Source organism: Peromyscus eremicus, chromosome 16_21, assembly GCF_949786415.1.
Source record: "Peromyscus eremicus chromosome 16_21, PerEre_H2_v1, whole genome shotgun sequence".
Taxonomy (NCBI): Eukaryota; Metazoa; Chordata; class Mammalia; order Rodentia; family Cricetidae; genus Peromyscus; species Peromyscus eremicus.
The window spans coordinates 63,833,075-63,848,593 of NC_081432.1; the positions used below are offsets into that span (position 1 = coordinate 63,833,075).

The 15,519-nt window shown below is 50.6% G+C and overlaps 1 protein-coding gene across 1 annotated transcript in view; it reads right to left on the bottom strand.

Annotated features, from left to right (window-relative positions):
• Rftn1 (raftlin, lipid raft linker 1) overlaps positions 1–15,519 on the bottom strand; it is a 196,992-nt gene that overhangs the window by 49,113 nt on the left and 132,360 nt on the right. The window contains exons 5-6 of the mRNA XM_059281590.1: positions 14,880–15,270; positions 6,521–6,724 (exon numbers count right to left, since the gene is read on the bottom strand). Of these exons, the coding sequence (XP_059137573.1) occupies positions 6,521–6,724; positions 14,880–15,270 (595 nt within the window). The remainder of the gene's footprint in view (positions 1–6,520; positions 6,725–14,879; positions 15,271–15,519) is intronic.

A 15,519-nucleotide genomic window follows, 5' to 3' on the forward strand; every position in this document is an offset into this window, starting at 1 on the left:
TATCTTGATTCCAGGAATAGCCCCAGCCAACTCTATAACTAACTCAATAACCATAACTGCATGGGTAGCCATACTGTCAGGCAATCTCCTGAGAACATAATCACTGGTTAACCAAGCCCAGATCACCTTCTCTTCCACCCTGAGCCCTTCCTGCTGCCGTGGGCCTGCCCACCTCCCTGCATTCTTCTTCTGACCTCTAGTAAAGGAATCACTCCTCTTCGCCCAGGTGGGGAAGTGTCTGAATCCCTGTCCTGCTATAAGGAAACACACCATCAAGAGCAGTTTAAGGACGAGGGCTTACTTGGCTTAAGGCTCAATGTTACAGTCTACCAATGGCTGGGAAGTCATGGCAGTGGGAGCCTGAGGCAGATGCTTGCGCTTCATCCATAGTCAACAAGCAAAGAGCAATGGACATCTGCTCAGCTCATTTTCATTTTATACAGTCTAGGAAGGATCTCAACCCAGTGAATGGTGCCATTCACAACGAACAGGTACTTTGATCTCAATTAACTTAGTCATGGTAATCCCCCATAAGCATGCCCAGAGCCACTTCTCCCAGAGGATTCTAGACAATATCAAGCTGACAGCTGAACTGCATATGAAGCACCCTGGGTCACAATTTCCCTCTGAATCCTACCACAGGGCCTGTAAGCTATCACTCTTCCAGCACACACAACAGCGAAGGCCACAGAAGTTAAATGAGGGACTGAGATAGCCAAGCGGTTAAAAGCAATTCCTACTTTGCCCGAGGACCTGAGTTCAGTTCCCAGCACACACATCAGGTGGTTCACAACCACCTGTAACTCCAGCTCCAGGGGATTCAATGCCTCTGGACTCTACAGGCATCTGCACTCACATATGTTCATACACATATGCATAACTTAAAATAAAATAAACCCTGTTTTTGAAATGATCTGTCCGTGTTTATGTGTATTGGGAAGACAAATTACATCTGAAATGCAGTTCAAGCCACTACAGTGAGCCAAATGGTGTGAGGAAACGGTCATGAAATGGATCAGGCTCACACGATCCCTATCTTAACACTATGCACTGCACCATACTCTCTCTGCTTTGAAGTTCCAGGGTTCAGGCACTATGATACTAAAAAACAAAGGCCCTGTGTAAGGGTTTCTAAGATATCTGTATGAAGTATTTATGACACATAGACATCTTATTTGCAATAGATATACAAAGTTTTGATGTGAAATGTTCCCTGAAGGCTCATATGTTGAAGGTCTGATTGCCATCTGGTGGGTCTTTTTAAAGCAACTAAGTCCCAAAGGCTGAGGCTTCATGGACGGATGGATCCACCGATCAAGTCATAATGTCATGGCATTTCTGGGAGGTGGTGGGAGACTGAAGAGGTAGAGCCTAGCTGGAGGTAGGTCACTGGTGGCATGCCTAGAAATGCAGATCTTGTCCCCAGACCTTCTGAGCTGCATAAGGTGAGCAGTTTTAGGTCATGACTTCTGTCATGATGCCTGGGAGCGGGCCAACCACAGACTGAGACCTCTAAAAGTACAAGCTACAGCAAATCTTCCCTGTTCATGCTGCTTTGCATAGGGGTGTGACAGTGATGGACAGCTCTCTAAGGCAGTGTACGTACTCCTAACATGCATGGCCTGCCAGTCTCAGGGGGCTGGATCAGCTAGGTATCTGAAAAGATGACATCAGATTCACCACGGCTTTGACTGGTGGCTAATGTTTGTGACAGGGTTTCTCTGTGTAGCTCTGGCTGTCTTGAAACTGACTCTATGGACCAAAGAGGTCCGCCTCCTGAGTGCTGGGGTTAGAGGTGTGTGTGTGTGTGTGAAGTTAAATGAGGGCTGAGATGACAAGTCCAAGGACCTGAGTTTGGCTTTTTTGTTTGTTTGTTTGTTTGTGCTGGCTAATCTTGGTCATCAACTTCACATCTGGAATCAACTAAAACCCCAGCTGCTGGGCACACCTGCAAGGCATTTTCTTAATCAGATTATTGAATCAGGAAGATGGATCCTAAATGCAGGCTACCCCTCCTGGAGGCAGCCCATTTGCCGTGTGCCTGCTTGCCGACAAGTTCATCTACCCTGCTGCTGCAGCCTGCATTAAACCCAACCAGTGATTGAGAACCAACAGTTCTACAGCAGACTCCCAGGACTCAAGCCCCAGATCAGGAACGGGGAGACACCCAGCCTCATAGATCATAGATCGGACAAATGGGGAGACATCAGCCAGCTTCCTGGACCTGTAGTCTAGGACAAGTAGTAGATTCTCAGTCTTTCTGCTGTGAGATGGCCATGATCAGACTAAGCTGACCATGCCCTGCAAGCCAGTCGTATGATCAGTTCCATCAGAGAACCTAGGCTAACTCAGACTGGGGAGCAGCAAAGGCATCTAGGAGTCTCAAGATGATTTAATTTTTCAAAAGAGCAGAAATGGGGGCCAAAAAGATGGCTCAGCTCTTAGGAGCACTTGCTGCTCCTGCAGAGGAACTGGATTTGATTCCTGGTTGCACATGGTGGCTTACTACCCTCTGTAACTCCAGTGCCAGGGGATCCTGTGCCCTCTTCTAGCTTCCACAGGCACCAGGCATGGATGTGGTGCACATAGAGATATGCAGCCAAACACTCATACACATAAATAAACCATTTTAAAAAGGGCTTGGGGGAACAGGAACAGAGAGACACCCAGTTAAGATGACCCCTGTCACCAGGCAGTGGTGGTGCATGCCTTTAATCCCAGCACTCAGGAGGCAGAGGCAGGCGGATCTCTGAGTTTGAGGCCAGCCTGGTTTAGAGAGTTCCAGCACAGCCAGGGCTACACAGAGAGACCCTGTCTTGAAAAAACAAACAAACAAAAAAACCAAAATAAAACAAAAAGGATGACCCCTGTCTGATGCAATGGACAGAACACGCCACCTAGAACATATTGTAGCCAAGTCCTCCTTAGCCAGCTTGTAGAACTACCTTCAAATTTATAGGAAACAGTGACTAGACAAACAGGCAAAAAGACACCAAGAGGCATTGCTGAGGGAGTCACACTGCGGGCCCTTCCATGGCCATGAAGCTGTGTTCCCTTCCAGCAGCAGGCAGGAAGAAAAGCTCCTCTAGGCAAAAGTGCAGATGGCGTTGCCCTGGCCAGTGCGTTGCTGGACTGGATTCTGGTTCCAATAACCAGCGATAAGGATATTCTTGAAACAAAGGGAGTAATGACTGCCAGGGAAGGAAAGGGCAAGGTCAGGATGGGGATGAGATGAACACAGGGCACATGGAGGAGAGGGAGGGTGCAGAGAGAACGCCAGGGGGTTACAGGAGGAGAGCACCACAAACAAGAAAGACAAATGGAGGCCAGCAAGGACCACAGGACCGTGAAGGCAAAGTGAGCCCCCAAAGTAGTGACTGTACAGAGTGGGGGCCACTGGCAGTGGCAGGGAGATGACAGAGTCATGGGTAAGAGATCGGCCACCTACAGTGTCTTCAGGTGTAAACGTCCAGCTACCCCGACCTTGCCCTTGGCTCTCGGAAGCCACTCAACGCCCCATGCAGCCAGTCAGCACAAGGCCTTCCCTTCTCCCCCTTCCAGAAACAGACTCACTGTGGCCCGCCTGCACTGCAAGGCAGCCCGGGTTCATCTCTGCGGTTCTCTCTGGTGACTTTGGGGCCTTCCTCTCCATACCCCAAGAATCACCAAAATGCATTTGGGAGGACAGTTTCCCACCATGATCCCTACCACCTCCAGCTCCTCTCCCGTTCTTTCTCCTTTCCACTTCTTGACACTTCCTAGCTGTCCCATGAAGAAGACAACAGCCCCTAGCTCACAGGTCTGCCTCCAGGACTAGAAAGGGCCATCCCCCTCAGGTTTCCCTCCTGTGCCACATGCCCAAGGGACTTGGAGTTAGACAGGTCCCTAATAGATAGCAAGTGTTCCTCTTCCCCACACTCCTGACCTGAGACAAAGGCCCAGCTTACCTGTCCTGCCCCCACACCAGCCTGACAAGGTCAAGGTCTCATAAGGCCATGCTTACCTCAAAGCTGTGGCCCATCAGCTTCCCTGTCTTTGTTCAAACTGACCGACCTTAAATTAGGGGATGAGGACATCTCAAAGACCATCAAAACCTCCAGCCCTCAAGGAAAGACTAGATCTTGGGTTCCTGCTCTGCAGGAGGGTCTTCCTGTGTGCCTTGTTCTGTGTGTGTTTCCTCATCCCTAATAAAAAAGCCCTTCCCCTGCTCCTTTCAAACAGTTAATTCTGTCAGCTATATAGGAGATTTTCCCTCTGCTACCTGTTGTTCCTTCCCTTTAACTCTTTAAGAGGCCCAGAATAGGAACCCAATCAAATCCGAGGTGGCATCATGCCCATTCGGGTATTAATAAAAAAAAAAAAAAAAAAAACAGGACAGGAACCCCAATTTTGGCATTGAATGAAGCCTTTTATATCCTGGGAAGGTAAAAATAGACGCTGGAGTCACCGAGTGTCTCAGACTGAGGCCTTACCTTATTTGCAGGACAGAGTTTTTACTAATTTTATAGCTCTGTGGAAAATACTTTTGAACAGTAATGTAAATACCCATTTAGAAGTCATGACAGATAGACTGGTTCTCCCCGCCAGGCTATTGGCAAGGATCTCAGCACGGCTTTCCTTTTGAATTCTGGGAAAGGTCAGGTGCCTATTTCTTCCCTGGCCAGCGGGGACCCTCAGCCCCCTTAGAGCAGAGCCGCCCTCACCACTGAGCCCCCAAGGCTCTGCTGTCTCCCTCTGCACAGCGGAAAGACACCGGGGAAGCACAGGTTTCACGCCTGGCTTCCGCTCCAGAGAGTCCTGCCCCCAGTTTTCACGGCACTGCCTGGCAGCTTCCACTGCAGTGGTGTGGGCTGCAGGGACTGTGGTCACAGCGGATTCTTCACAATGTGTCCTCAAAGATGGAAGGTTGGTTTGATGCCGCTAAGGCCAGAGGAGGCTGTGACAGCATTTGACAGGGCTGAAGCCGATCTAAAGCCCCGGCAAATCCCTGCGCTTTGCGACGCAGGCGTGGCCAGTGAAGTGAGGGAAGAGTCCAGAGGCTGGCTGGGCTTCCGTCTCTTGAGCCCTCATCATGGTACAATGGGTGGCTTTGGAGGGCTCAGATGATGGGGCCGAAGACACCCCTTTCAATACCCCGCTTTTGCTAAGATGAGAAAAACAATTACCCAGTGGCCTCCCGAGTAGCTGCTACCAGCTGTGCATCCTTCAGATGTCAGTAAATTAGCTACAGGTTTGCTGAGACACATAGCTATTCAAATTGAAATTAATGAAAGTGAAATAAACTGTAAAATTCAGTTTCTATGTCATAGGTGCCCAAGATGGCTCAAATTGAAATTAATGAAAGTGAAATAAACTGTAAAATTCAGTTTCTATGTCATAGGTGCCCAAGATGGCTCAAATTGAAATTAATGAAAGTGAAATAAACTGTAAAATTCAGTTTCTATGTCATAGGTGCCCAAGATGGCGGGTGGCTACCATGTGGGATAGAACAATCCAGAACATTCTACCATCACAGAAAGTTCTACTGGACAGCATTGTTCTAATGCTTTTCTGAGCCACTCAGTCATTTAACATCATTCACCCATTCACCATGCCTGCTGCTGCTATAACGACCTGTTGACCACATCTCTGATAGACAAACAGAAATAAGCAAGGACCCTGCATCCAAAATTAAGACCTGTCTGTGCTTTATCATCGTTCCAGGCTTTGAAACATCCAGAGCCCACACATTCAGAACAATAGGATCTCTATTCTAAGAATGCTTGCTTGGCACTGCACAGATAATACAGGATCCAAACTCCATTCCCCACCCTGCTAATGCCCGAGAAGCTACACACCATCAAACCTGCTATCAATCCCCTGTCAGGCTCTGCTGGGATCCCCAAGTTCTGTGTTACATCTCACTTCCTTAGGAGTCTTGCTGACTCAACCCTCAGACCTGTCCATGCTGCCCCACACCCCAAACTGCTTCCTTGTCTTTGAAGGTGACTCAACTCACCATCATGTTAACCCCTAATCCTTTCTTGGCTCAAAACCTTTCCCCACTGTGGACAGACTTTCCTTCTGCCTCAGAAGCTGACATCCATAGTACTATTTCATGCAGCAAAGCCCCATAGACGAGCACACTTGTGGGGCAGAGTACTGGGCACTTGAGATTCAGGAGGCTTGTTTCCCAGCAACAGCTCATGGGAGCCAGGTGCTGCCATTATTTCCTACCCCAGACTGTAAGAGTGTCTACAAACAATTTGCACTTCTGGAGTGGCATGATCTGAGGGGGTAACTAACAGTCCCAGGCAGTTGTATTCTCAAAGTGACAAAGATGGAAATGACCATCAGTAAGGCAAAGCAACCACCTTCATCCGAGAAGACACCAGGTCGCTTCCCAGAGGGTCTAGCCTTTATGAGATCGGCTTGAGATATGTTAATTACAAATCAAATGCTGTGTGTTTATTGGCCATGCAGCTTTCAGGATGGAAAGAGCCGAGATCACAGAACAAGAGGGTGGTAAGGCATTCCGTACCGTTGGCCATGCCGAGGTGGAAGACAGCGTTCACCAGCACACCGCCTTTCCGGAAATGGTCACTCATGTGCTCCAGCCAGCTGGCGTCCAGACCGCTCACTGTCTGGCCGTTCCTGGAGACCTGGAGGGGGATGGTGACGGGATAGTACTGCCGACCCTTCTGCTGGCTCTTCGGTCTGTTGAAAAAGGCGAAGATCTCCATTTCTGTGGGAATTTGTAAAAAGGATGGAGAGAGAAAAGGTTAGCCCACAGAACAAGTCTGCTAAACTGGGTTCAGTGGAATCTCCCTGGAGCCTGAGAAATGGTGTCAGCTGTGAATCCCTGAGGCCACATTCTTGCCAGATAAAAAAACTCCATTTCCAACAGCAACTGAAGTTGCTTCCAGAGAAGAAGGCCTCAAAAGTTGCACTTTGGATGGAGGCTGCAGTGTGTTTAGTTTTGAGATGGGGTTTTATGCACCCCAGGCTGGACTCCAACTGAATTTAGGATCCTCCTGCCTTACTAGGTGCATGAATTACAGGAGTATGTGACCACACTCAGTGTGGTGGTTCTGGAGACTGAGCCCACCTCATGCATCTTAGGCAAACACTCTACATCCCTAGCTGGGACTAGGTTTTGAATCTGGAATATAATAGATGACTGTTACTTGGAGTTAATTTGCATTGTTAAGCATTTGGAAGAAGTATATTTCTAGAAATGCAAACACAAGTGTTTGCAAAGTAAATGTAATAGTCTTAAAAACAAAAGCAAACAACAACAAAAAAAGGAGATTCATAAAAAGAAAAACACTTCTCTAATTCCAGGAATCTTTTTACATCCCTGGACTTGCTATTTATAAACTGCGGGAGAGTTTCCTGGGGCCAAACCCATAATACTCAATCAAGTGCATCAAGTACATTGATATGTAAAAATAAATATGTTCCTGTAAATGGGGGTTCCTGCCTGGAGTAGCAGGTCAGCTCAATCAGCCAGGCAGACCCTGGGTGTGAAGCCAGAAGCCCTCTGTTCTTTCATTTATAGCCCAGAAATCAATAATCACTCCCCCACTCCCCCCACCCCCCATCCTGCTACTGATTTGCACCCGCTGTTCCTGCTGCCAGCCGTGGTTAGCGGGAACCACTGCCAGGAGCAGATACCTGGGATTTCAATCTACACTGGAGAGCCTGTTTTGTACCATTCATTTACTCAGGCCATCAGAGCTCGCCCAGCTTAGAAAGCTTTGCTTCCACAGGCTGGCTGGGAATATGCGCTGGCTGCTAAAGACATCGTTTGAGGTGATATGGAAATCCCACCACCTTTCACACAGAAAACACAAAGGTCATAAAGAACAGTAGGCGTTAGGGAGAAGGACAAATCATGCATGTGCTCTGACATGGGACACCTGCACGACTCTGGGATGTAGGCTCTCAAATTTCGGGATTGTGACATTTGGGTGGTATCTAAGTACTAGCTGGTGTGTGTGTGTGTGTGTGTGTGTGTGTGTGTGTGTGTGTGTGCACTCACATGCACATTGCACGTGTGCATGCATAACGTCAGGTGTCGCCTTTGTTGCTTCTGCCGATTGCCTTGAGATGCTGCCTCTCGCTAAGCCTGTCACTCAGGCTAGACTGCATGAGCAGTGCACTCTAGGCTCTGCCTACTCCACCCTGCAGTGGTGGCTTTACAGGCATGCGCAGCCACCCCGGCTTTTTACTTGGGTTCTGAGGATCCAAACTCAAGCTGTCACGCTTGTACAGCAAGCACTCTTACCCAGGGATCCAACCCCACATTTGTTTTTTTTTAAACTGGCTCGCTTTCCTTTATTTAAATAAAAGGATTTAAAAAGAGAGATTGATTCTTGACCACAGAGACAAACCACTCCTGCCTGCTATACTGCCACCCCGAGCCAGGAGGTAATACCCCAAAAGTTTCTCATGTCGGAGATGCATTCTAGAACAAAGGGAATCCCCCAGCCCCATCTGGTCAAGCACTGGTAAGGTTCCTGAGTCATGAGACCTGTTGTCACCAACAGCTAAAGTGACCGAGAGTTTCATCAAGCTATTCCATCCAACAGCACCAGTGCCCGTCTTTGGAAACGGCCGCCTGGAGTGTATACAACAACTGCAAGACCAGTTACCAAACCCAACCACCTTTTCAGTCCACCTGCCTGACCCAAGGCGCTGCATCTACCCTAGAAACGATTTCAAACAGGAAACTAGGTCCTGGTGCATGCAGATCCAACCAGTAGACTGTTCCAGGATGACGGAAGAGTGGGGTGACACAAGGCAGCTGGAGATGTGAGAAAAGAAGCTGGGGACTGAGGCTAAGGCAGGAATAAGCTGGGTGACCAGGTGTCTTCTAGTCCTTCATAACCAAAGTTCAATAAAAGCAGCAGCCGCTAAGAAGAGCCTGATATGGTGGGTCAAGCTTTCCCCATAGGAGTAGCTGATACTGTTGTAATATATCTCCTATGTAATATGTAACATATTGTCACGGGCTGTTTGAGCTCACAGGGAAGCCAGCTCTTGAGGTGGGTCTGCCTGTCCCTATTTCAAACCCAAGCATGCCTGTGTCCGGTGTCCTCCAAGGACACTCGTCTGGTAAGGGCTCTCCTCTCAACTGAGTGAGTGACGGGGAGGAGAGAACAGGAATACAGAGAGTGAAAACACTGTCCTTGAGAAGAGCCAGAATGCAAACTCAGCAGATGTTACTATTGTTTATCCCGTGACAGGAAAATGCCCACAGCAGGAACGAGGGCCAGTTCAGCCACGGGAGGAAGCTCAGGCAGAACTCTAGCCGCCTGCCTCAACTTCCTCCACCGATTTCGGCTGGATGTTGTAAGCACCTGGCTTAATGGTGTTTTGTTGTCTGTCTGTCTGTTTACCTACCTACCCTCCATTAGCTATTTATTACTTTACTTTGGCTTGCTACATACCTAATAATTCACTCATTCAAACTCCCAAACGTGGCTATCACAGAACATTCCGCACACCCTACAGAACAAGAAGTGCTACAAGAGATAAGGACGGGGTGGGAATGAGATGAACACACGGAGGCCATATTAAAGAGCGGGCTAGCACAGGGCAGCTGGGGCCTCATCAGGGACCCAGGGCCACTGACGGACCTCACCTCAGACACATCCATTAAGGACAAGACAACCGAGGTACCCATCTGCTTGGACTGAAAGTCACTCCTGAAACACTACTGGCCAAAACCATACACAGGTTTGGTCCAGAGCACAGACCCTGTAGGTAGTTACCGCTAAGTACAATGCAGTATGAGCAAGAACTCAGAGCTGCTGCACTGGAGAGGTGAGTGGGAATTTGGTTGTGGCCACACCTGGTAGTACTTGAACACACAGAAGGATCGTCCCCACGCACACGGTGCAATAAAAATACCACTCTCCCCGATGCATAATGAAACAGAAAGGGAGCAAGGCTGAAATGAGAAGTGGGGAGGGTGGGGTAGTGGAGGAGGGAGCACTCCAGACAAGGTGGGCATGTGAGAAGGCCAGGGTGGTAGAGGAGGGGAGCACTCCAGACAAGGTGGGCATGTGAAGGCCAGGGTGGTGGAGCAGGGGGGGAGCACTCCAGACAAGGTGGGCATGAGAAGGCCGGGGTGGTGGAGGAGGGAGCACTCCAGACAAGGTGGGCATGTGAAAGCCAGGGTGGTGGAGGAGGGAGCACTCCAGACAGGGTGGGCATGTCAAGGCTGGGGTGGTGGAGGAGGGAGGAGCACTCCAGACAAGGTGGGCATGTGAAAGCTGGGGTGGTGGAGGAGGGAGCACTCCAGACAAGGTGGGCATGTCAAGGCCGGGGCGGTGGAGGAGGGAGCACTCCAGACAGGGTGGGCATGTCAAGGCCGGGGTGGTGGAGGAGGGAGCACTCCAGACAAGGTGGGAAGGGCCTGCAGCATCTAAGCTTTCCAGGCTCCATCCTCCCTGGAGGCAGGACTGAAGGTAGAGACAGAAATCCATTTTTCAGGAAGGAGAGGGAAATGTCGTGTGAGGAGGAGCCACAGAAGCGTTGTAGTGAGGAGACTGGGCGAGACCTGATCTCAGACACACAGCTCCTCCATCCCACGGAAACTGATGTGCTTGATGTTCTCATGCCCCCCAAACTCCAGCCCACTTCTCATGTGAGCAGGGACCAAGGATTCTGAAGAGGAGCCCCAAGTTGGTTTACATTTTCTCAGCTGCTCTATAACTCTACCATGACCCCGGCTGGAAGCTTTTTCCAGATGTGGGAGAGTCCCAAAGGAAGGCATTGTTTCTGAGAATGGCTGAAGGCTAGCAGAGAACCCAAAGAGCAGCAGACTATCTTCCCATGCTCCTGTGCTGTGGGGCCTCACCACATTTCATTTAGAATTCTTACACTCTCCACGGTCCCTGTACCATGGGAGGCTCCTCACGTTTGTGACTGACCTGAACGGGTAAGCGGAGGACATGGAGACCCGTGCTGGGACTGGCCAAGCACAGCTAGGCGGATGGTCCTTGCCATGCTGTAGGAAGGGGGCAAAGGAAAGGCACGCAGCTCCGGGTCCCACACCTGGGCCTGAGTGCTGAACTACATAGTTCCGATGGAGGCCTGCAGCTTGCTTGTCTGCAGTTATGGAACCAGAGAGCCGGATCACGTGAAAGAGCCTCGGGGACTGGTGGGATTTCAGTTTCCAAGGAGAGCTCTAGTTTGGAGGAAATAGAATTGAGAACTGAATCTGAATTGTGGTCATCAGAAGCCAGACTTGGAGGAGTCAGCTGACCTGGGAGAACCAGGCACAGCTGGGTGGGGACTGCGGGCTGCTCAGGTCATGGGCAGGGGGGACTAGGATGAAAAACTACTGAGGCAGGGCTGTTGTGTGTGGTGGGAGGACCCCACCAAGGCTGCATCACACTTCCGGGCTAGCGTGAGGCCACCCGAGATGACAGCAGAGGACAGAGACCAGGGCACCAAAGGAACAGCCAATGGCAATGAAGTCACAAGCGCTGAGGCAGATCCAGACATAGGTACCACAGCAAGGCGTGACCTCCCAACACACCCCACTCTCTCAGCTTCCCCAGGAAGTTCTATGCCTGACAGGGCCGGCTGCACCTCTCAGAATCCCAGCCAGCGAGCAGCAGAGCCCAGAGGTTTTCACACCTCTCAAACCCTGGTCTCATGCTCAAATCTAGGAAGAGGTTAGTTTACTAGAACAAAGTAGAAGCTGGTGGCCGCAGTTGGGGACATCAGGAGGAGTGCCTAAGAGGCCACTGAACAGAGCCCTCTCAGCCAGAAAGGTGATTGGCACCTCACCCCCACTCTGGCTGGCACCTCACCGCACTCTGGCTGACACCTCACCCCCACACTGGCTGGCACCTCACCCCCACACTGGCTGGCACCTCACCCCCACACTGGCTGGCACCTCACCCCCACACTGGCTGGCACCTCACCCCCACACTGGCTGGCACCTCACCCCACTCTGGCTGGCACATCCAGGCAGTTCTTGCTTCTTGAGCAAAGGTGTTACAAGGGGTACTGGGCTGTATTGCACAGGGATCTCATATCAACAGGAAGCTCCCAGACGAGAAATCCAAGTCAATGAGCAAGAAGGGTATAACTCCTGGACCACAACGCAGGGATGGGGTCAGCCTACCTGCTCTCCCTATGACTCCTGGACCACAACGCAGGGATGGGGTCAGCCTACCTGCTCTCCCTATAACTCCTGGACCACAACACAGGGATGGAGTCAGCCTGCCACCTGCTCTCCCTATAACTCCTGGACCACAACGAAGGGATGGGGTCAGCCTACCTGCTCTCCCTACAGCCCCTGAAAACCCACTGTGAACTGCCCCCAACTGGATCCACGCCTAGCTGTTCCCTACACAGGAAACAGATTAACAGAGGAGGACTAGGAGGGAGGCAGCCTCTGGATTCTTTTTCAGTTGTCTTGCTGTGGTTGTCCACCTGGCAGAAACAGTTCAGCCTCCTTAGGAGGTTTGGGGGGCGGGGAAGGCTGACAGAAAGTCAAGAGGAGAGCTGAGGAGGGGTATGGACGGCAGGCTGGAGTTGGGTGTTTCCAGGGCAGGGTAGTGAGCAGATACCTCAGGGAAGGGAATCAGCTAAACTCCACAGGAAAAGGCTCAGAAGACAGGCTGGGGGTCAAGTGAGGGCTGTGACCTGTGGAGAAAGGGTCCTCGGATGTCCAGCCTTCAGGAAGGCAACTTGCCTTATCTATGACATCTCCTGTCACAGTTGTGGTGAGGAGTAATTGAGATAACTCCTGGGGAAAACTGGACCAGTGCCCTCCACTAGTAACTCACGTTTACCAGATAATCAAATAAGCCAGCGAGGGGACGAGAGGGTCTTGAGCTGTTTGCAAGGCAGTGCCTGGGTTGTATGTGCAGAGGGAGGTAGCTGTCTACCTGGGGAGATTAAGGGCTTTGAGGCCCAAAGCCCCTGCCTCTCACCAGCAGGAAATCCCACTTCCCACTCACAGTTGGGCTCCAGGACACATTAATTAGCCCACCATTTCCCAAAGGACTTGAGTTTGCAGAAGAGGACATGGTCCTGAGGAAATGGAGCTGCAGGCCGAGGTGCTTTAGGTGTTAGGTTCCAACATTCAGCCACAGGAGATCCTGGGCCCGGAGGGAGGCAAGGAGCCACAGGGCAGAAACAGGGTATTGGGTATCTGAGAAGCTTCTGAGGAGAGGCCTCCGAGGGTCAAGGGTCAACCCCAGAAAGCAAAAAGTCCTGAGGTCTAGGAGCAAGATGGGATATCCACACTCCGGACAGACTCTCAGGATTAATGGCCTCCTTTCTCCTTAAAGTCAGATTCTGTGAGGGGTGGCACTATGGAGCCAGGGTCCCAAAGAACAGCTCACACAGGAAGTCCTTAGCACCAAACATGCATTGAGCCTTTTCACAGGAAGCTATAGTTCTTTATAGAGCAGGGTAGGGCATGTGTCTGGTCCTAGCTAGAAGGGGCACACAGACACTGGTTTCTTACCAACGGTGCTGTTTGCCTCCTGTGCCTCCCTTGCTCCCAGAAGTCACACCTGACCTGGGCCCTCATGTTCCCCATGGTTCCAGACACCCTTCCTCCCTCTCAGAATTCAGCATGCACAGTCTCCAGCTCCAAGATGGAGCTTCTCAGGAGCCTCACATCAGATCTAAATCTGAGCTACCATCAGGGTGAGGGATAAGTCTACCTCAGTGGGGTGAAAAATCATAGGAACAGCTCTAAACCAAGGATCAATGTCTTGAATACATGATAGCTCCACTACATCTCAGAACTGAGGCAGCCCCAGTCTCTTCTTTGGAGCAGCCCTGCAATTAGACCTCAGAACTGACTGTCCAGTAATTTTCTTCTCATGAAGTTCTGATGTAGCCAAAGAAACCATTTCCCTGTTTCCTACTCTCCAAGCACCCTTAGCACTTGTAAGAGGTCAATTTCAAGCACTAGTTAATACAGCAGCACGGTCACTGGGGACATGATGCAGAAAGGTCTAAACAGATGCTCTCATGAGGCTTTGTGAGTATTCTACTGTCAGGCAACTCATGGTCACCTTCCAAAGCCAAAGATGCTCCATTGCTAACAGAAGGACCTCACTCAATGGATGTGATTTCAAGGCAAATAGAGAAAAGGAAACTACAAAAACTACAGAAAGATTCAGGAAATCCTATCATTCTATTATCACACAGGAAAGACCAAGTAGAGAGGTATCATGGACAGATGTCACCCCACCTGTAGTCCTATGCCAGGTGTGCCAGCCGGAAGTGGTAAGAGAACTCATCTGAATCGTAAGACTGGCACAGAGCCTGGTAATCAGGAAGTACCAACAAATACCAGCTGTTTACCAGCTGCGCTGCTATGTGACGTCATCAACGCACTGGCCATCACCACTGAGAAAGAAATCCCTCACTGGTAGCCTCTGCCTGGCGGAGCATTTCCCCATGGTCTGCAATCAGGGTGTTTCCCTCCTCACAAGCAGAACACTGCTCTTGCACGGTATGCCCTCCACAGCTTTCTGACACCCTTGTTTTAGGCAGACACTCAGAAGTGGAATGTCCAAGCCCATTGGAGAGTGGCTCACAAACATTGTCTCTGTGAGGGGAGAGAAGTGCCTGGCAACACAGGAGCTCGGAATGAGACTATTTCATCCGGAAGCACTTCGGGAGTCCCTGTACGTCCGCTTCACTGGGCTTTGTTCCTCCCACAATCCACAACCACAGCAGGTAAACAAACAGCTGTGAGGCCCAGATAGCCGCCTGATAAACTTTTGCTTGTTCAATGTACTGCCGTGTCTACATACTAATTCCGTTTCTCTTTCCTAAGAGGCCCTGGGGCACTAAAAAGCTGCTGGCCTCCCTTCAAGCAGCTCAGAACTCCTAGTGCTGACACTTACTCCTTGAGTGCAGGCCTTCATGTCCATTTGAGGGGTCATCCTCTGGCCCATCCAGTGTTGGGCTCAACTCCCGCCGTGGAAGCTCGCTAGCCCCCGACTCTTCTGAGGGAGCAGGAATGCCAGGCTGCTGGGCACTGGGCACCTCCCCTGTGGAGCCCTGGCTGGGTTCTGGTCTGCGGTTCTGGTCTGCAGTGGCAGCATCCATATCTGCAGCCTTTGGGGTATCGTTTTCCAAGGATGCATGGTCCCCAAAGGTGTGCTTCACATCCCTGGCATCCGCAGCACTGTTGGCAGTGGGCACTGAACGGCTGCTGCCTGCCGAGTTCACGGAGGACTGGTACTGAGGCACCACACTGACGAACTTCAAGCCCCGACTCGCAGCCTCCTGTACCTGGGGAGACAAAGAAAAGGAAGGAAGTGTTGTAAATGGACATGGGCATGGTCAGGCACTGAGGCGTCTGTGCATTCCTAGTGTAAACATAAGGGACATCGGGCTGTAGAGGTGGAGGGACATGTCAGGCCTGGTGGGTTTCACTGTTAGAAAAACTTAAGCATTTGGTTACTGAAGATCTCTCTCTCTCTCTCTCTCTCTCTCTCTCTCTCTCTCTCTCTCGTGTGTGTGTGTGTGTGTGTGTGTGTG